We start from the raw sequence: 19,760 nt of genomic DNA, 5'->3' as shown, positions 1-19,760 counted from the left end.
TGAACGTTGCTTGTTATACCCCCAAAGATAACGTAATGCAATGTGCAAACGTGTGACCAACGAGCTCTTTAGGGTCTGAAGGCAGCGATAAGGTTTTCATTGACCTTGCCGGCTCCGTTCCAGCACCCAGACCCGCAGAGCTCGGCAAACACCATCTCTCCCCTCTGGGTGCTGCGACCCGGCTTTTGGACACAGCAAAACACCCCCTGCTTTGGGGACAACGAACCATTCCCGGTGATTTTGGGGATCATCCAGAGTGACTCGCAGACAGAGCGCGTCGTCTCCCCCCCCATGCACAGCAGAGGGGCCAGAGGGCTGCACGCACCAGACACATCATGAAATGTCATGGACATTAGTAATGAAATGCAAGAAAAGGGGCTTGGCTGTGGATCACAGTGCGGAGGAAATGTTCCTCCCTGATGAAACCGTCCCCTTGAGCCCCCGCCCGCTTTCCTGCTCCATCCGATAGGAACGGGGCTGCTCGCTCTGGTTGCCGAGCGCCTTCGAAACAGTGGGAAATCAAATCAAGCCCAGTGATGGGTGATCCGCTCCGACCTGCGCGGAGGGGAACAGCGCAAAAAGCTAAAGAGCAGCTTTAAGTCAGGATGTGTAAAGGTGCCTGAGGGACTCACAGAATCATTTTGGGTGGAAAAGCCCCTCAGGGTCACCGAGTCCAACCATAACCTCCCCCTGTCCCTGCCCCATGTCCTGAGAACCTCGTGTCCGTCTGTCCAGCCCTCCAGGGCTGGTGACTCCAGCACTGCCCTGGGCAGCCTGTTCAATGCCCCACAGCCCTTTGGGGAAGAAATTGTTCCCACATCCAACCTCAGCCTCCCCTGGGCAACTTGAGGCCGTTTCCTCTGCTCCTGGCGCTTGTTCCTGGGGAGCAGAGCCCGACCCCCCTGGCTCCAAGCTCCTTTCAGGCAGGTCAGAGATCAGAAGGGAAAAGGTGCCCGGGTGACAAGTGGCAGCCCCTGAGCCCTCCCGGTAAAGCCGGTTTATTAGCGGGACCCCAGACCCCGCGTTTGCCTCCCGACCCAGTGACGCAGCGTGAGCAGCACCCGCTGAGAACTGAACTGGGCACGAGTCAGAAGCCAAGAGCCCAGGGGATGGACAGACAGACAGCAGATGTTATCCCGAACCACCTGAACACCCGGGTGCAGCCAAAGACAAGACAGAACAGAATCACAGAACTATTTGGGTTGGAAAAGACCTTTCAGCCCATCAAGTCCAACACTGACTCTCTCAATATCCACCTGTCAGGACGGTGCTTGATCTCAACAGAAAACCTCTGGAAAGATTTGGTAACATTCCACACAGATTCGGTGCTGCCACGTCCACTAGTATGACATTTTAGAGCCTCTATTACGCAAAATATTTAAATTGCTTTTAACTTTGTGATGCTGAGAACATTTAGAAGCCGCTATATTCACGAACATGAACTTCAGCTTAGGTGAAACTACATTTATCCACGTTCAAGTCGGAATTAAATTGGGCAAAGAAAGGAGACTAAGAGGGACTCCATGCTAACAGTACAATATGTTCCCAAAGCACCCCCGTCCTTCAACCAGCACCGCAGAGCAGGTCACACCGCGCTGGTGGGACACCGGGTCCCGAACGAGTTTTAATGGTGTTCCAAAGATCCTTGCGGCTGTTGCGGCCCCGGTGACACCCCCGGGACGGCTGGAGCGGAGAGCTGAGCTCTGGAAAGCGACGCTTCGGGACAGGAACCGCGGGACACAGTGGCATTCGGTGGCACCCCCTCCCCACATACATACTGCTTCATGGCCATCAGCTTGGAGTCCATGCTCTCCTGCTTCCCCTTCATCACCTGGATGTCCGTCAGCAGCTTGGTGACGTTGTCTTGCCGAACCTTTATATCCTCGTTCTTTATACTGGATACCTGGAGACAGAAAGAGACGTCAGGGATGTTTCCTCCCTACAAAATGGTTATTGAGGATTCAAAGTTGACGCCGCGAATAACTCGTCTTCCTTCTGTAGGCCAAGCGCTGCGTTCACACCTGAACTGTGTCCCGGGGCTGAAAGCAGCCGCCTGCAAAGCCGCTCTTCTGGGAACGGCAAATTCCGCCCAGCCTCAAAACAAAGGTCTTTTTGGCTCAGAAATACGGTGCTGGGGTGCGAGCGCGGGGCAGCACCCACACAAACCTCCAGGAATGCAACAGGCCAGGATGTGGGTGTGCGTGACGGCCCTAAAACTGGCGCTTTGAGCTGCAGAGAGCGCATCTGCACCAAATGCAGGAAACCAAGAGCCTCTGCTGCTGGTGCTGAGCTGCGGAGCAGTCTGGCAACGAGGGAAGTCTAGTGGGCTAGAGAAGAAGCCCAGGGGCAGGAGGGCAGCGGCGCTCGCTGCGGCACACTCAGCATCCTCCTCCTCCACACTACAAGCGCTAAAGGGGAAGAGTGAGCAGCCGAGTTGATGTTTCCGATACGATCCTCAGGAGCAATGACACGTCGGCACGTTCATCGCGGAGATGTCTGTGGGCCCACCCGCTGCTGCAGGTGAACACGTCTCATCTCCATCCCAGCTCCATCCCAGCTCCATCTCAGCTCCCGTCCCTGCACCTCCCAGAGCTCACACATCTTCAGGATCTCTTCACATCCTCCTAACGTGTCCACCCGCCACAAAAACGTCTGGGGGAACTAAACGCCTTAGAGCAAACGAGAGCGCCCTGGATGGACACAAGAGCTGCTCTCTATGTGTTCATTTGGTTCATATTTGGAAAAGAACAACAAAAGCAGGCTCCCCCAGCCCACGCTTCGGGACTAATGAATCAGCTCAGGAAGTTCGCAGCACTTTGGGAACTCTGATAGCAACGGGCGCTCGTGCACATCTGCAGGGCCCGCGCTGCCGTTCTGCTCTGCTGTACAACACACCTGCGAGTTCAAAGGGCAAATGGGTAAGTTGATATTCGGGATACGCCGGAGGTTCACACATTTAAAATAATTCAGGTACTTTATCCTTCCTTTTCGTCTTTCCACTACCGCATCTAACACATCCTCAGGTGTCTGTGTGTGCACACACTGTACGCATAATATGGATTTTTTCCTTCCGAGAAGCATTTTCAGTCAATCCTGCAGCTCAACTAGTGATCGCTCTCCCTCCTCCTGAAAGGCACAATTGCTTCTGAGCCTTCCCAGAGGAGCCAGCAAACCTCCCTCCCTCCCGCTAAACTCCAACAGATGCTGCTCGTCCACACAAACAACAGGAAAATCCGGCGCCCCTTCCTCCTGAACTCAGAAGCAATTTGGTTTGCGAGGCCCGAGTGCCGCAGCAGTGGGAGAGGGGGATGTCAGGGCAGCGGCGTAACAAACTACGGCTGAAAATACGGAGAAAACCAGAAAACATAAACCCATAACCCACTGCTCAATGTCCATCAGCCCTCAGAGCACGCCTGGGCTTTCCAGATGGATCCGCTGCTTTGCAACAGTTCATCTAGAGCAAGATGCGCTGCGGAAACTTACGCTGGTGACCTTCCTCTTGATGTTCTCCAGGAGGTGCTCCTGCCCGCGGATGAAGTAGGGATGCTGGAACTCCGTGTCGTCCTTCTCCGGCTTCACCAGCCCGCCCTGCTCGATGTGGACAACCTTGCGAAAGCCATCTGCAAAACAAAGGGGAGACGCTGGGAGAAAAGCTCAACGGGCCACGCGTGAACTGAGAAAGAGAAAGCGGCACGAGCACGCCGCGGTCGCTCTGTCACTGTGGGATTGCTTTCTAACCCATCCCATCCCCAAAATGGGGTGAGAAACCCGGCCTTAAGCTGGCAGTGTGCACAGGGGTTTGTGCTGAGCCTCGCCAGCCAGCGGGAGGAGCGATGGGCGAAGGTCCCTCCAGCCCTCAGCCCTTCCCCTGCCTCAGTTTCCCCAGCAGAGCAGCTCCAGGTACCTGCCCGAGCAGCAGCTCCACACGGAGCGTGGGGACCGTGGATCACGGGAAAAGCACCTTCTGCTGCTCCCGGTGTGGGGCAGCAAGAACAGAGGATGAGGGAGGATTAGAATGGGGTGGTCAGTGGGTCAGAGAGGTTCTCCTGCCCCTTTGCTCTGCCCTGGGGAGACCACACCTGGAATCTTGTGTCCAGCTGTGGCCCCTCAGTTCCAGCAGGACAGGGAACTGCTGCAGAGAGTCCAGCGCAGCCACCAAGATGCTGCAGGGAGTGGAGCATCTCCCATGTGAGGAAAGGCTGAGGGAGCTGGGGCTCTGGAGCTGGACAAGAGGACACTGAGGGGGGACTCATTGCTGGGGATCAAGATGGAAAGGGGCAATGTCAGGAGGATGGAGCCAGGCTCTGCTGGTGACAACCAGGGACAGGACAAGGGGCAATGGGTGCAAACTGCAACACAGGAGGTTCCACTTAAATGTGAGAAGAAACTTGTTCGAGGTGAGGGTGGCAGAGCCTGGCCCAGGCTGCCCAGGGGGTTGTGGAGTCTCCTTCTCTGCAGACATTCCAACCCCCTGGACACCTTCCTGTGTCACCTCAGCTGGGTGTTCCTGCTTCGGGGGGCTGCACTGGATGAGCTTTGAGGGCCCTTCACCCCCTGACATCCTGGGATTCTCTGAAGCTACTGCAACTAAAGCAAAAGGCTCCAAGCAACCTCCCCGTTCCTGCTCCGACCCCAGCGCAGGGACCCGTCCGGCCGTGCGGGTCAACACGTCCTCCTCAGCAATCCAACGCGCAGCGAGAAGGGAGATGTGTCTATTGACCAAATTTCTCCACCAGTACCATCGCAAGGAGACTCAGGGCTCAACCAGGCTCAACTCAAGGCTCTAGCGCCGCCTCCAGGCCAACCCAGCGAGCTCCTGCTTGATTTATCCAGTGAATAAATAAACAGAGAGCAATTAGCCAGGCGCTCAGCCACAGACAAAGCACCGCTGCCTGTTATCTTGTGTATTAATGACAACACAAACCCCCTGGAGACAAAACCACGCGAGGGGCCACCAACACGATGGGTTATTCCGCATCTCCCCAAGCTCCCCGCTCATCATTCCAGCGCCTTCTCGCCCTCCCCGTTGCGATGCAGACGCCTGGAGCTGGGGTTCCTGCGATAACGCGCACGGTCCGGGGCGCCGTGGCCACCTTGAGCCTCAACTGACCACCAGCAGGAGGGGACCCCAAGGCCCAGGGGGTCAATAAATGACACCCCGAGGGTCCAGGGCAGAGCGGGCACCTCTGCACACGCGGCCGCTGCTCCTGACGCAGGAATCGCGCTCAACAGTCAACCCACCTTTCTACTAAAGCCTCAAGTGCTGTTTTTGTTTGAACAGCCCGCTCCACCTAAAGAAACAGAACTCCATATGGAATTTCTGGTTCTAATATCCGATGAAAGCCACCCGGGCTCCGGGTGGTTCGCAGAACCGCAGCGACACCGTGGGCACCAGCAGCACCGTGCGGCTTGGCCCCCGCCATGGACAAACGGCATCGGACACCCCAACTGCCGCAGGTGTCCTTTGCAAGTAGCCCTGTTATTGCCGAGGGGGAGTGGATCCGGGTTATTTGTTCCGAAAACGGGGTTATAACTACTGCAAACAATCGAGCTGCGGGTCTGTGCTCTAGAACCCGAACCTAAAGACCTGTCACCTCCCCGGCGTCCCCTTTCTGGCCGTCTTGTCTTCCCAAATGCTTCCCCATCACCAACCCCAAATCCACCCACATCCACCCATTGGATGGGCTTTCCCTATGGGCTTTCCCATAGCAGAGCTGCTTCTTCCAGCTCCTTATCCACCGAAAAACCCTCTTGTTTTCCGCTTTCGGGCGTATTTGTGATTTTGAAGCCATTCTTGTAGCTGGGAAAATGCTGTTTCACCTTGGGAGCTGCACCCTCAACCTCCAAGTCATTAGGTAAGGGGGGACAATACAAAAGGAGGGTGTTCCTAAGGACACCAATGCCATTGAGAGATGTTGTGGGGTGCTACACAAATAACGATCCTTTGGTAGCCCAGGGGGCAAGTTCTCTACCACGAGTCCTTACAAAGGAAGGGAAATGAAAGGCCACCGAGTTATTACTGCAATTAACAGCAGAAGGAGAAGGCGAGATAAAGAAATAAAGAACAGCAAACACCGCTGTCCGCCTGACACAACAGCCAGAACCCCCTGAAGATGATTGAAAAGAAAAAACAAGCATCTTCACACACACTTAAAACACCTAAAAGCCGCTCAGGACCAGCGCACAGTGCTTTTGGACCTCAGCGCGCCTGTAAGCAGTCGGGATGGATCCACGCTGTTATTGGAGCTGTTCAGTCCGCAGCTGCGGTTCAAAACCACTAAAATTGCTTCCTGCGCTCGCAGCAGAAAGTGATTTAGCGAAATTACGCGTTATTGTAGTGATATTGTGCAGTTTGGGGTTATTCGGGTGATCCTTGAGAACGCAGGGTCAGGCTGCACAGGACACGTCGCTGAGAACGGCGCTGAGCGTGCCAGCGCTTGTAACCGCGCCAGCCACAGCTGCAGATTGGGCTGGTCCCGAACCCGGTGTGGGGTTAACGGGACCCTCGTGCTGCTGCCCCAGGGGCGGCGGAGGAGGCGGCGCAGACGGGCGCGAGTTGGCGGCTGTGCCGTAATCCCCACCGCAGCACCGACACCGACAGATGCCGCGTCCATCGCACGGCCAGGCTTGCTGCGCTGCCCGGCCCATCCGAACTGAAAGAGGACGATTAAACAGAGTAACTTTGAAAATGGGGAAGGGGGAACGTGGAGAAAGAGAATAGAGCTGGGCTGGTAGAGTGGAGACACGCGGGGAGCAGCTCTTCGTGCGCCCAGCACGGCGAAGTTGAGCTTGGATTTAGGAACAATTTCTTCCTCAAAGGGCTGTGGGGCATTGAACAGGCTGCCCAGGGCAGTGCTGGAGTCACCAGCCCTGGAGGGCTGGACAGATGGACATGAGGTTCCCAGGACAGGGGGCAGGGACAGGGTGGGTTATGGTTGGACTTGGTGACTTTGAGGGTCTTTTCCAGCCAAAATGATGCTGTGAAACACCAGCTCCCATTGGGTTTGCTCCTACAGCACCCGGGAGATCACAGGATCGCAGAATCATTTCAGTTGAAGAGACCTCAGCAACATTGAGTCCAACCATAACCCAGCCCCCTGTCCTGAGAACCTCGTGTCCGTCTGTCCAGCCCTCCAGGGCTGGTGACTCCAGCACTGCCCTGGGCAGCCTGTTCCAATGCCCCACAGCCCTTTGGGGGAGAAATTGTTCCCACATCCAACCTCAACCTCCCCTGGTGCAACTTGAGGCCGTTTCCTCTGCTCCTGGCGCTTGTTCCTGGGGAGCAGAGCCCGACCCCCCTGGCTCCAAGCTCCTTTCAGGCAGTTCAGAGCTCAGAAGGTCTCCCCTCAGCTCCTGTTCTCCAGCTGACCCCCCCGGTGTCCCTGGAGCCAACGTTCCCCCTGCAGCAAGCACGGGCCGAGCCGGGAACCAGCGTCCCCCGTTGGTACTCACACATGTTGAGCTGCCGTACAAAGCTGGCCATGTTGTTGTGTTTGAAGTACTTGGGAAGCACCTCCTTGGCAAATTGGCCTTGGTCAAACACGTGGAAGCTGTTTCCGCTCTGGAAGAAAAGAAGAAGAGAAACATTATCAACCCCGTTCTGCTTTCACAAGGATAAATGTGCACAGGTGAGGTCGGGATCGGCATCGGCCCCATCTCCTGAGTCCCTTGGCCGCAGGTTAGAACACAGCTTATCAGACCTAGTCCTCCTGGAGGACTGACAGACACATACCTGGCGGACCAACAGGCACCTGGAGGACCCACAGGCACACACCTTGAGGACCCACAGGCACCTGGAGGACCCACAGGCACCTGGAGGACCCACAGGCAGCCAGTAACTCTCAATGCTGTGAGTAATGTCAAGAACCTGCAGAGCAAAGCTCTCCAAAGGCTCCGAAAGCCAAGCCGGGGGTTAAGCAGGCTACAAAGATCAAAGCTCAGCCTGCACAACCGCCAATCTACTCATTCCCTCACGTGTCCTAATTAAGTCGTTGTATCTCCAGCAATAGGCAGCGATGTTTCCAGCAAACGGAGCCACGGAGGCTGGTACGGAGAGGCCCGCAGGTCAGCGCAGATGATGCACCAGCTGCGCAGCCCGCGGCGCCCGTGGCCACGAGCTGCTGGAAGCAACGAGCCACTGCTGGCCCAGCAGGAGCAGCACAGCTTCAGGAGCTCTGATCCCTCACCGTGACCGAGAAACATTTCCTACATGCTTATTTAACAACCAGGAATAGGCAAGAGCCGAGAAGCATTCCTGCCTCTCTGAGGCGCTTCTGCTGCTGGATTTTGGAAGATGAGTTATTGCCAACAAAGCAGGATAACTAGTTATTTTGACTATTCTGACGATCTTAACTAGTAGTCAGGATCACATCTGCGCCGCTCAGCGTCCAGCTCTGCGCTGCCATTCCAGCACGGTGGTTTCTATTCCCTCTCCGGCACGCGGAGCAGGAACTCTTTGTCAACATCCGCACCCGCCAAACAGCCAGAGGAGGGATTTTCATCCTGGCAAAGCAACACAGGCACTCGGAACGCGTTTTACGGCCTGGGTTTTCCGCCACGACCAGCGTCGCTCCCGCTAACGCCGGCCCACAGCGCGGAGCTGGCAGAGCGTCTGAGCCCAACCAGACACCGACGCATCGCACACATATGGAACATCAGCCAAGCAGCTGCCCCGACCACCCACACAGGATCCAAAGTCGCCCCGTTCACAAGAGTTCAGATGACTAAAACAGGCCCCCAGACCTTAAAAGATTCTGCTGGCCAATAACAAAACCAGGTAAAGGTTTATTAGAAGTTGAGAGTTTGGGTGTTTTGGTCCATGGGTGAGTTTCTTCACTCCTTCAGAGGACGCAGCTGCATCTGAGGGTTTGGTTTTATTAAGACTTTGCCAAGTCTTGGGAAACGGGAGAGGTGCCCAAGGATTGGAGGAAAGCAAATGTCACTCCAGTCTTCAAAAGGGCAAGAAGGAGGACCCGGGTAATTATAGACCGGTCAGCCTCACCTCTGTCCCTGGGAAAGTAACGGAACAGCTTATCCTTGGTGCCATCTCAAGGCACATCAAGGATGAGAGGGTTATTAGGGGCAGTCAGCATGGCTTTACCAAGGGTAAGTCATGCTTGACCAACCTCATAGCCTTTTATGAGAATGTAACAAGGTGTATGGATGATGGCAGAGCGGTGGACGTGGTCACCTTGACTTCAGTAAAGTCTTTGACACAGTCTCCACAGCATCCTCACAGCTAAGTTGAGGTGTGGTCTAGACAATAGAGTAGTGAGGTGGGTTACAAACTGGCTTAAGGAGAGAAGCCAGAGAGTGGTAGTCAATGGTGCGGAGTCTAGTTGGAGGCCAGTATCTAGTGCAGTGCCTCAGGGGGCAGTGCTGGGGCCGGTATTATTCAGTATATTCATTAATGATTTAGACGAGGGAATCAAGTGCACTATCAGCAAGTTTGCTGATGACACTAAGCTGGGAGGAGTGGTGACACAGGAAGCTGTGCTGCCATCAGAGACCTGGACAGGCTGGAGAGTTGGGCGGGGAATAACCTAATGAAATTTAACAAGGGCAAGTGTAGAGTCCTGCATCTGGGCAGGAACAACCCCAGGTCCCAGTATAGGTTGGGAAATTACATATTAGAGAGCAGTGTAGGGGAAAAGGAGCTGGGGGTCCTGGGGACAGCAGGGTGACCATGAGCCAGCACTGGGCCCTTGTGGCCAGGAAGCCAATGGGACCTGGGCTGGGTTAGAAGGGGGTGGTCAGTGGGTCAGAGAGGTTCTCCTGCCCCTCTGCTCTGCCCTTGAAAAGAGGGTTTAGCTCAGATACTATCAGGGTATACTTTGGGATCTTACATATAATACATATATAATACATAGTCATACCACCCTGAGACCACCTGATCTCATCTGATGTGGGAAGCTAAGCAGGGTCGGGCCTGGTCAGTACTTGGATGGGAGACCAGGTGGGAACAGCGGGTGCTGTGGGCTGAGCCAGCACTGGGCCCTTGTGGCCAGGAAGCCAATGGGACCTGGGGTGGGTTAGAAGGGGGTGGTCAGTGGGTCAGAGAGGTTCTCCTGCCCCTCTGCTCTGCCCTGGGGAGACCACACCTGGAATCTTGTGTCCAGCTGTGGCCCCTCAGTTCCAGCAGGACAGGGAACTGCTGCAGAGAGTCCAGCGCAGCCACCAAGATGCTGCAGGGAGTGGAGCATCTCCCGTGTGAGGAAAGGCTGAGGGAGCTGGGGCTCTTTAATTTGGAGAAGAGGAGACTGAGGGGTGACCTTATGAATGTTTATAAATATATAAAGGGTGAGTTCCACGAGGATGGAGCCAGGCTCTTCTCGGTGGCAAACAATGATAGGACAAGGGGTAATGGGATCAAGCTGGAACACAAGAGGTTCCACTTAAATTTGAGAAAAAACTTCTTCATGGTGAGGGTGGCAGAGCCTGGCCCAGGCTGCCCAGGGGGGTTGTGGAGTCTTCTTCTGTGCAGACATTCAAACCCGCCTGGACATGTTCCTGTGCGACCTCACCTGGGCGTTCCTGCTCCGTGGGGGGATTGGACTGGATGATCTTTTGAGGTCCCTTCCAATCCCAAACATACTGTGATACTGTGAAGGTCCTTTATCCAGAGGGGTGGTAGATGAACCATCCCTGAGACACCCCAGGCCAGGCTGGACGGGGCTCTGAGCACCCTGGGCTGGTGAAACGTCCCTGGGGACCACACGGGGTAACCCAGCTCGCGCACACATCGAAAAACACACGAAAACGGGGGTTAGAAGAGGAAAAGCCCCCTGATCCAATTCCTAAGAAAGAAACAACCATTTGCAGGCACAACTAAGGAATTTCCAGAAAGCAGCACAAATCATTGGGTGCGTGACCTCGTGCTTCACCCAAGCGGGGTCACAGTGCCCCGAATTGCAGGTTTTTTGGGATTTTCCCAAATCCCGCAGCCAGATGAGGCTCCGAGGCGCTGGCACCTCCTACCCGACTCATTGCGCTTCACACACCAACTGCGTTTTCACGCCAACGGCACTAAAAGAACCTCAGCAGACAAAACCAAGGACCCCGCGGAGCCCAGCTGGAAACTGCGCCTGGAACTTCACCAAAGGGTGTTCAAACTACACCTTTTCCTCCTGGTTTGCTGGTTCTTCCCTCGTGGATCTTGCGTTGTCCTTCCCAGCCTACGGGTGACACGGTTTCTGTGCAGCGGTTACCGGAGCCGGGCAGGATAGAGCTTGGAGCTGAGCATCATGTAAAGCGAAGGGAAAGCACGGCCTGTGCGCAATACATCGCTAATGGGGGAAATGAAGAAGGAAATTCTACGTACAAAGTGATTTAAAGGCAGATATTGGCCACTGGTTAGAACTGGAAGTGAACAGACTGTGCTGGAAGCGGGATTGCAAGAAGAGGAATGCTCCTGGGCTGGATTAGGGAGTCCTGATCCCTGAGAAAGGCACAGCCTAAATCTAGACAATAAAACCACAACAAACTAGAAGAAAACCAAAAAACCCCGACCAACCAACCAAAATAACCCTAAAACCAACCAAAATAAAAACCCAAATAAACCCCGCCAAGGAACAACCTGAAGCCAGGAGAAAGCAGGGCATAATCACTCCTTTGTGCGTCAAAGCGCGCACTTTAATTGCGGCTGAGAAAGCTCCTCGGGCTCTGGAAGGGAGGCAGGCGGCAGGACGATGCGCCGAGGTGCAGGCTCTCATTAGCCGGTAATTGCGCTAATTGCTGTGGGCTCCAGACTCAGCGGGAAGCCGCTCCTGTTAGTCTCCAGCTCTCCCCGGCGCTGGGCGGTCCCTGCACGCAGCACCGAGCAAAACGCAAGGAAACAAAGGGAAAACTGGCGCCATCCCCAGGATAAACTCCTCCGAGTCCTGTGTCAAGATGAGCCCGGCCTGCAGGGATTCGATCTGCAGGGATTCGATCGGCGGCCGCGGCACAAACCACACAAACCGCGGCACGTTGTAGCTCACGCGGTTTAGCCGCGTTCCTCTCGCTCTCCAGCGAGGCCCAAGTCCGGTGTCCCCCCGGTGTGGTTTAACCTGAGCACCAGGACCACGCAGCCGCTCACTCACTCCCTACCACACAATATGGGAGAGAATGGACAGGAAGGGAGAAACTTGGATTGAGATAAACGTGGCTTAATAAAAGAACAAAACGCTAATACGGTACTATTAGATATATATATATATATTTAAAATAGAAATAAAAGATAGTCAAGGCAATTCCTCACACCCACACTATGCAGCCAGTCCCAGAAACGGCACCTGGTCCCAAAGCTCATCCCAGAGAGTGAAAAAGGCAGAAAAGCCCCGAGGACTCTGCAAAATGATAAAAAGCCCAACTAAACGTCCTGAAACAAACTGGCCCGGCACAAAGAGCGAAGGAGAACAGAACGTGCACAAGTAAGAGCGAGAACACCCCAGAGAGAGAGAGCAGAGGGTCCCCTCTCCTTAAATAATTCTCACGTCGCTAGTGGGCTGGAACCCTCTCCCTGGTCAGTGTGGGTGTCAGTCCAGCTCTGTCTGTCCAGCCTGTTCCAGCTCCTCTGGTCAGTGTGGGTGTCAGTCCAGCTCTGTCTGTCCAGCCCATCCCAGCTCCTCACGCCCATGGGCAGAACTCAGAGCGTCCTTGGCTCCCAGAGCAGAGAGCAACACACGTTCCTGTGTGGGGCTGAGCCCTCGTGCTCACACCGAGCGCCAATAACGAGCTGGGGAGAAGAAAGGGGTCTAAGAGACACCTCCAGGAGCAGCCGCGACCCCGAGGCAGCTGCAAACAAAGCCAAGGGGGCGATGAGATCATTGCAGGGTCTGCGGGAGGTGGAACGAGAGGCAGAGTCAGTGAGAGCCCAGCGCAGGCGCCCGTGGTCGGACCCAGGGCCAGACGGAGCTGTGGGATGAGCGCTTGGCATGAAATGGCGTGGAGAAGAGTGCAAGGATCAGCGAGACAGCCTGGACTCCAAAGCATCGCCGCGGCACAGACCCGCTGCCGGGAGCGCCCCGACAGCAGCACGAGCAGCGTCAGCGGCGCTCAGACCCGCTGCCGGGAGCGCCCCGACAGCAGCACGAGCAGCGTCAGCCGTGCTCAGACCCGCTGCCGGGAGCGCCCCGACAGCAGCACGAGCAGCGTCAGCCGCGCTCAGACTCGCTGCCGGGAGCGCCCCGAGAGCAGCACGAGCAGCGTCAGTCGCGCTCTGACCCGCTGCCGGGAGCGCCCCGAGAGCAGCACGAGCAGCGTCAGCCGCGCTCAGACCCGCTGCCGGGAGCGCCCCGAGAGCAGCACGAGCAGCGTCAGCCGCGCTCAAACTGCCGGCAGAGTCCTCCAGCCAACCTCGACGGGCCTTCCAACCCAAAGTGTGCCGGTTGCACCGGGGAGAAGGCACCGGCGCCGTTTCCAAGGACAGCTCCTGACTCTTCTGGTTTGTGCTGTCACCACGTGGCGCCGGTTCCGCGCAGCGTTCAGGGCAGCTCCGGGTGTTTTGGTGCCCGGCGCTCTCCGGCTCTACGAGGGGTTTTCCATTCAGTCTTAGTAAGGCTCTCACTTCAGCCTCCTGCCCAACACCGGACCTTCACCTTGAGACTCTAAATGAACCTTTAGCTCAACCCAAATAAAAACCCAACCTTCAAAGGTCACATTTTTGAATTTAGATTGTCCCGGAGGCACCCCGAGGGTAGTTTAAGGGACAACAGGGTCCAAACCAACTTTTATTAAACCGGTGAGAAACAGGGTTTAGGGCTCCAAAAGTGACTTGAATACAGGCTCGGATATCAGGTGAGGAAAATTATTAAGGGGCAACAACTAATCCAACAGGCAGCCCATGGAGTGCATACACGTGGCTTCACCAAAACAATGCCGGAGCCGCCCTGAGCCCGGGAGGAGCCCACACGGCATGGACACGGTGTGGGGTTATTGCGAAGGGACACACGGACTCGTGGTGAGCACGGAAAGTGCACACTCGCCATTCTGCGAGGGTCAGTTTATAATACACTCGCAATCCTGCGAGGAGAAATACACATGCAAACGTGCACGGAAAGTTACACGTGCTTATGTGGAAGCACGGGAGGAAAATACACCCGCGATTGTGCAAGGAAATAATTTATACACGTGCTCGTATTGAGCATGGAAAGTTACGCGTGCAAATGTGCACGGGAAGTAGATACACTCGCAATCCTGTGAGGGTTTTACTTACACACGTGTTGGTGAGGCGAGCGCAGTCTCCATCCCGGGGGTCTCAGCAGCATCTCGCTCGTGCTCCCAGACCCGCGACAAGGGGCAGAGTCTCGGCGAGAGTCCCGTTTTTATAGGATGATCAGACGTGACTGTGGGCATTCCAGAAGCTGCTCTGCACCCCCACCCTGGCTGCGGGTGCCCCTGAAGCCTCCAAACATCCCCACACTGGCTGCGGGTGCCCCTGAAGCCTCCAAACACCCCCACCCTGGCTGTGGGTGCCCCTGAAGCCTCCAAACATCCCCACACTGGCTGTGGGTGCCCCTGAAGCCTCCAAACATCCCCACCCTGGCTGTGGGTGCCCCTGAAGCCTCCAAACACCCCCACACTGGCTGTGGGTGCCCAGTGGCGCCTCAGCGCTCCCTTCTCCTAATGGCCCTGGCTCTGGGCCAAACCAAAGCAGCTGTAGCCTCAAGCAGCAGAGAGAGGGAGATGTGTCTACTCCTTCCATACTGAAGGAGGGATGGAGAGAGGGGGGTTTGCATTCTGCCACAAGATTCAATCAGAAATCCAACACAACTACAGCTTATTGCCCTGTACCAATACTGTATTTTGGTCGCCACGCTTATAAGAGTAAGTTTTAGTTTGAATTTGCATTGCAAACACAGAATTTGAAAGCAACTCAAGCATAAAAGCTCTGAACAATGGTTTGGTTTGGTTTCATTAAAAGCCTTATCTACCAAACCCTCACCCTATTTACTAAACTGATCGACCCCCCCCTTGCAAAATCATGAAAGCTGCTATTACCTGCACACAAGATTCAATATATAAGAGAAACCCTTCTGTTTCCCTGTATCCCCGTCCTGCCGCCTCCTCCGCTTCCACAGGGAAGAGAGTTTAGGTTGGAAAAAACCTTTAAGGTCACCAAGTCCAACCATAACCCACTCCTGTCCCTGCACCATGTCCTGAGAACCTCATGTCCGTCTGTCCAGCCCTCCAGGGCTGGTGACTCCTTCCAACTCACAACTCTCCAGCACGCTGGGATTGCCATTCTTCTGCTCATTTCCAGCTATACATTCGGATTTTCCATACAATACCCTATCAAAGCGAGTCCTTTCCCTTGCGATAAGGCCGGGCCTGGGGACGGCGGAGGGGCAGCGGTGTCACCCGCACACCAGGAGTTCAGGCACCAGTCACCATCCCTGGAGGGGGTGAGAAGGTGTTTAGACGAGGTTCTCAGGGACATGGGTTAGCGCCTGGGTCGGGTTATGGTTGGACACGATGATCCTGAGGGTCTCTGCCAAATGAAATGATTCTGTAGAAATGAAGAACACAACTGGCGACAGTTTGAACAGAGTTGTTGTCCCAGCGCAGACAAGGACCTCGGCACCAACATCAAATGGGCACGTGGTGCAGGACATGTGTATGTGTTCACAAGCAACACGAGCTGCCGCCGCTGGGATTTCGGACAAGCCCTCTGTCCCGGAGCATCCACGGAGCTGCCGGATTAGAGCACAACTGCGCAGGAACGGCTCCGCACCCACAGAATCATTTCAGTTGGAAAAGACCTTTCAGATCATCGCGTCCAACCAGGCTCTGCTGAAGACCAGTGTGCAGTGGAGGGTTTGCTGTTCCACCGGTGGTGACTTTGCAAGGCAGCGTCACCGTCCCCAACAGCGCGGCCACCTCACAGGTCTAAACCAGCACGAAGCTCAGGGGCACTGAAATGGTCATACTGGACCGTACCAGCCTGGCCTTGTGGGAGCTGCTGAGCGGCTGGAGCACGAGTGTGATGGAGACTGAGGGACCTGGGGGTTCAGCTGGAGAACAGGAGCTAAGGGGAGACCTTGTGATCTCTGAACTGCCTGAAAGGAGCTTGGAGCCAGGGGGGTCGGGCTCTGCTCCCCAGGAACAAGCGCCAGGAGCAGAGGAAACGGCCTCAAGTTGCCCCAGGGGAGGGTGAGGTTGGATATGGGAACAATTTCTTCCCCAAAGGGCTGTGGGGCATTGAACAGGCTGCCCAGGGCAGTGCTGGAGTCACCAGCCCTGGAGGGCTGGACAGACGGACATCAGGTTCTCAGGACAGGGGACAGGGCTGGGTTATGGTTGGACTTGATGACCTTAAAGGTTTTTTCCACCCTAAACCATTATCTGATTCTGCACCACATGGACCTTCCTGTGCTGGGCTTGTGCTGCAGCAGAAATGGAGACGTGGGGTTCACCAGCAGCCGGTTCCTCCCCTTCAACAGAGCGCAGGGAACAGCAGCAGATGTGCCGGGGGGTCAGTGGGACATGAGGAAAAGGTTCTTCCCCAGAGGTGCTGGACACTGAACAGGCTCCCAGGGAGGTGTCATGGCCCAACCTGACAGTGTTCAACAGACTGGACACCGTCCTCAGACACACGGGGTGACCTGTGGGGTGTCCTGTGCAGGGACAGGAGCTGGAATCCATGATCCTGTGGGTCCCTGCAGCTCAGGGCAACCTGTGATTCTATGAACTGCTGATACAAGGACTGAGGCTCAGACTCCACAAGCTCAGCATATTCTAAATTCAGGCTTAAGACTTGGCCAAGAGTGACCGTTTGGGTGGGACACCAGGTTTCCTCCCAACTCTGCCCCTCAGGAGCACCTTCACGTTCCCCCAGACTCTCCGTCTCCACCTTTGTCCCTGTTCCCCAAGTGACAAGAAGCAAAACGATGTCTCCGAACCTGACACTTCCTTCAAGTCAAGCGGCCAAAACCACCACCAGACCCACTGTAGGAGCCACCACAAGGCGATTGTGGCCACCACGCATATCTTCATCGTAAGGGACAGTTTCACGCATGGTCAGGCCAATCCAGCGCCCTGTGGATGCTGAGCGTGGCCCCCAACCACGTTTGCTCCCTAACGCTCCCCTGGGCGCAACGGGCCAGAAAACGGACGTACAGGCAAACCCAGAGCAGCGTGAGCAGCACTGGGGGGATCCTGCCCCTGCGCCCCCTGTGCTGACCCCCTGAGCTCTGCAGCCAGCCCTGGGGTCCCAGCGCCAGCCAGACATGGAGCTGTTGGAGCAGGACAGAGGAGGGACACGGGAATGGGCCGAGGGCTGAGCAGCTTTGGGGAGAAAGGCTGAGACAGCTGGGGGCTCAGCCTGAGGAGGAGAAGCTCTGGGGAGACCTTAGTGCGGCCTTTCTGGACTTAAAAGGGGCTGATGAGAAAGATGGGGACAGAGTTTGGAGCAGGGTCTGTTGTGATAGGACAAGGGGTGATGGTTTTAAACTAAAGGAGGGAGATTCAGGCTGGATATCAGAATTGTTGCCCTGAGGGTGGTGAGAGCCTGGCCCAGGTTCCCAGAGCGGTGGTGGCTGAACCATCCCTGAGACACCCCAGAGCTGGATGGGGTTCTGAGCACCCTGAGCTGTGAGATGTCCCTGCTCATGGCAGGGGGGGCACTGGTGGCGATTTAGTTCCCTTCCAACCTAAACCATTCTGTGATCCTGTGAAAACCATTTTCCTGATGGTTTAGAATAGAATCATTTAGGTTGGAAGAGATCCTGAAGATGAAGCCCAATCGTTAAGCCAGCACTCCCAAGCCCACCACTAAACCCGGGCTTAAACACCACACTGAGCTCACTCTGGATCCAGCTGAGACTCAGAGGGGAGAATCAGCTCAGACGGGGTGAGGAGTCACATCAGCGAGCCCAAGATGCAGCTGAGATACAGGTACCAGAGCGGGTCCAGCCTCTCCTTAGTGGTTCTGGCACTTCCCTGAGCTTGTCCCGTCCCTGGAGAAGCCGTGACAAGTGCCACAGCCGGCACAGGGGACGGTTCAGCATCACCCCAAGAGGTCTGAGCGAGGCGGAGCAGAGGTGTGTGTGCCAGCCGCCGGACACCACACAGGAGCTTCTCCAGAGCAGAACGTGCTGTGCTGCTCCATCTGAGCCCCCGCGGCCTCGGAGGCTCACGAGCCGCACGCTGTCCTCTTTCACACAGCTTCAAGCAATTCAAACCGGTGGTCGCCACCAGCAGAGGTTGTCCCCTCTTCCTGCCACCCCCAGGCACGCTTTGGCGTTACCTGCAGCAGAACGGGTCACCAAAACTCACCAGTTCCACAGAGAAGAAAGACACCCAGGAAAAAACACCAGCCTGTGGAGGACGAAAAGCTGAATCCGCTCCCCGTGGCCCCACGAGCAGCAAATCACAGCCAGCCGTGGTGTTTCACAGGAACACGAGCCCTCCTCCTTCAACTCTTCAAACTCTTCTACAGTTCTGGCCTGCGTAGGATCATTGTGGGGAGAGACTGCGCAACGGGTGAGCCGCATGGCCACATATTCGACTTTCCAATGCGATATCCGCCTCTTCCAACCCGATATCCGCCTCTTCCAACCCGATATCCGCCTCTTCCAACCCGATATCCGCCTCTTCCAACCCGATATCCGCCTCTTGCACCTGTCTGCCCAGCAACTCAGCCAGTGCCGTCTCCTCTTATACATGAGAAACACCGACTGATTAGAGATAATGAGGGCCAAGCATCTCTCTGTGCGTCCCCGTTGAGCACCCAGCCCAGCAGCTGCCCCGATCTGAGGCGCTGCTGAGTGTCCTGTTCCCTCAGCGCTTCTGGGCTCCCGTCAGCAAAGCCGCGGGTCTCGGACGGGAATAGCCCCGGTGATCCCGAGAAACCGCGGGGACCGATGGATGAGGCAGGACAGGAAGCGGCTGATGCTGAGGACACGATAAACGCCTCGAAACCAGGTTTGAATAGCCTCTCTAGGGACCAGAGAAGTATTAAAGTTGAGAAAGTTAATTTAAAAAGCGTGCCAAGGAACTGCAAATAAAATGTGAAGGCTTTACCTTCAAAGAAGACAAATTAGAATTTATATATGTTAAGAAGTGTATTGTGCTTCTTAACCTCCCTTTTATGTTTATATTCCTGCTGATTTCTCCTCAAATGCACAGAGAAAATCCTTTTCAATCCTGCAGCCATTTAGGGGTTCACAACCCCAACCCCCCGAGCTTGTTTCTTCTGTTACTGAAGGAAATTAAACAAAAGGAATTAAACACAGTAAGATGAGAATAACTGGCTGAAGGGAAGAAGCCAGAGAGTTGGGGTCAATGGGGCAGAGTCCGGTTGAGGCCTGTATCCAGTGCAGTGCCTCAGGGGCAGTGCTGGGGCTGGTATTATTCAATATATTCATCAAAGATTTGGATGAGGGAATAAAGTGACTGTCAGCGAGCTTGCTGGTGACACCAAGCTGGGAGGAGTGGTGACACTGGAAGCTGTGCTGCCGTCAGAGACCTGGACAGGCTGGAGAGTTGGGCAGGGAAAATGTAATGCAATAGAACACGGACAAGTGTAGAGTCTTGAATCTGGGCAGGAACAACCCCAGGTTCCAGTGTAAGTTGGGAATGAGCTGTTGGAGAGCAGCAGAGGGTAAAGGGAGCTGGGGGTCCTGGGGACAGCAGGGTGACCATGAGCCAGCACTGTGCCCTTGTGGCCAGGAAGCCAATGGGACCTGGGCTGGGTTAGAAGGGGGTGGTCAGTGGGTCAGAGAGGTTCTCCTGCCCCTCTGCTCTGCCCTTGAAAAAGGGTTTAGTTCAAATATGATCAG

General features: G+C 55.5%; 1 protein-coding gene across 2 annotated transcripts in view; it reads right to left on the bottom strand.

Moving 5' to 3' along the window:
* Positions 1–19,760, bottom strand: part of HSF1 (heat shock transcription factor 1) — a 71,046-nt gene that overhangs the window by 50,065 nt on the left and 1,221 nt on the right. Inside the window, exons 1-4 of one of the 2 annotated variants that reach the window (XM_080340618.1) lie at positions 11,118–11,239; positions 7,453–7,561; positions 3,484–3,620; positions 1,779–1,903 (exon numbers count right to left, since the gene is read on the bottom strand). In XM_080340618.1, the coding sequence (XP_080196744.1) occupies positions 1,779–1,903; positions 3,484–3,620; positions 7,453–7,483 (293 nt within the window). In that variant the 5' untranslated portion in view covers positions 7,484–7,561; positions 11,118–11,239. Of the gene's footprint in view, positions 1–1,778; positions 1,904–3,483; positions 3,621–7,452; positions 7,562–11,117; positions 11,240–19,760 lie in introns of those variants that run through there. The other variant, XM_080340619.1, reaches the window with a different exon arrangement.

The sequence above is a fragment of the Nesoenas mayeri genome (genome assembly GCF_963082525.1).
Source record: "Nesoenas mayeri genome assembly, chromosome: 2".
Lineage (NCBI taxonomy): Eukaryota > Metazoa > Chordata > Aves > Columbiformes > Columbidae > Nesoenas > Nesoenas mayeri.
This window is presented reverse-complemented; position numbering and strand designations above follow the sequence as displayed.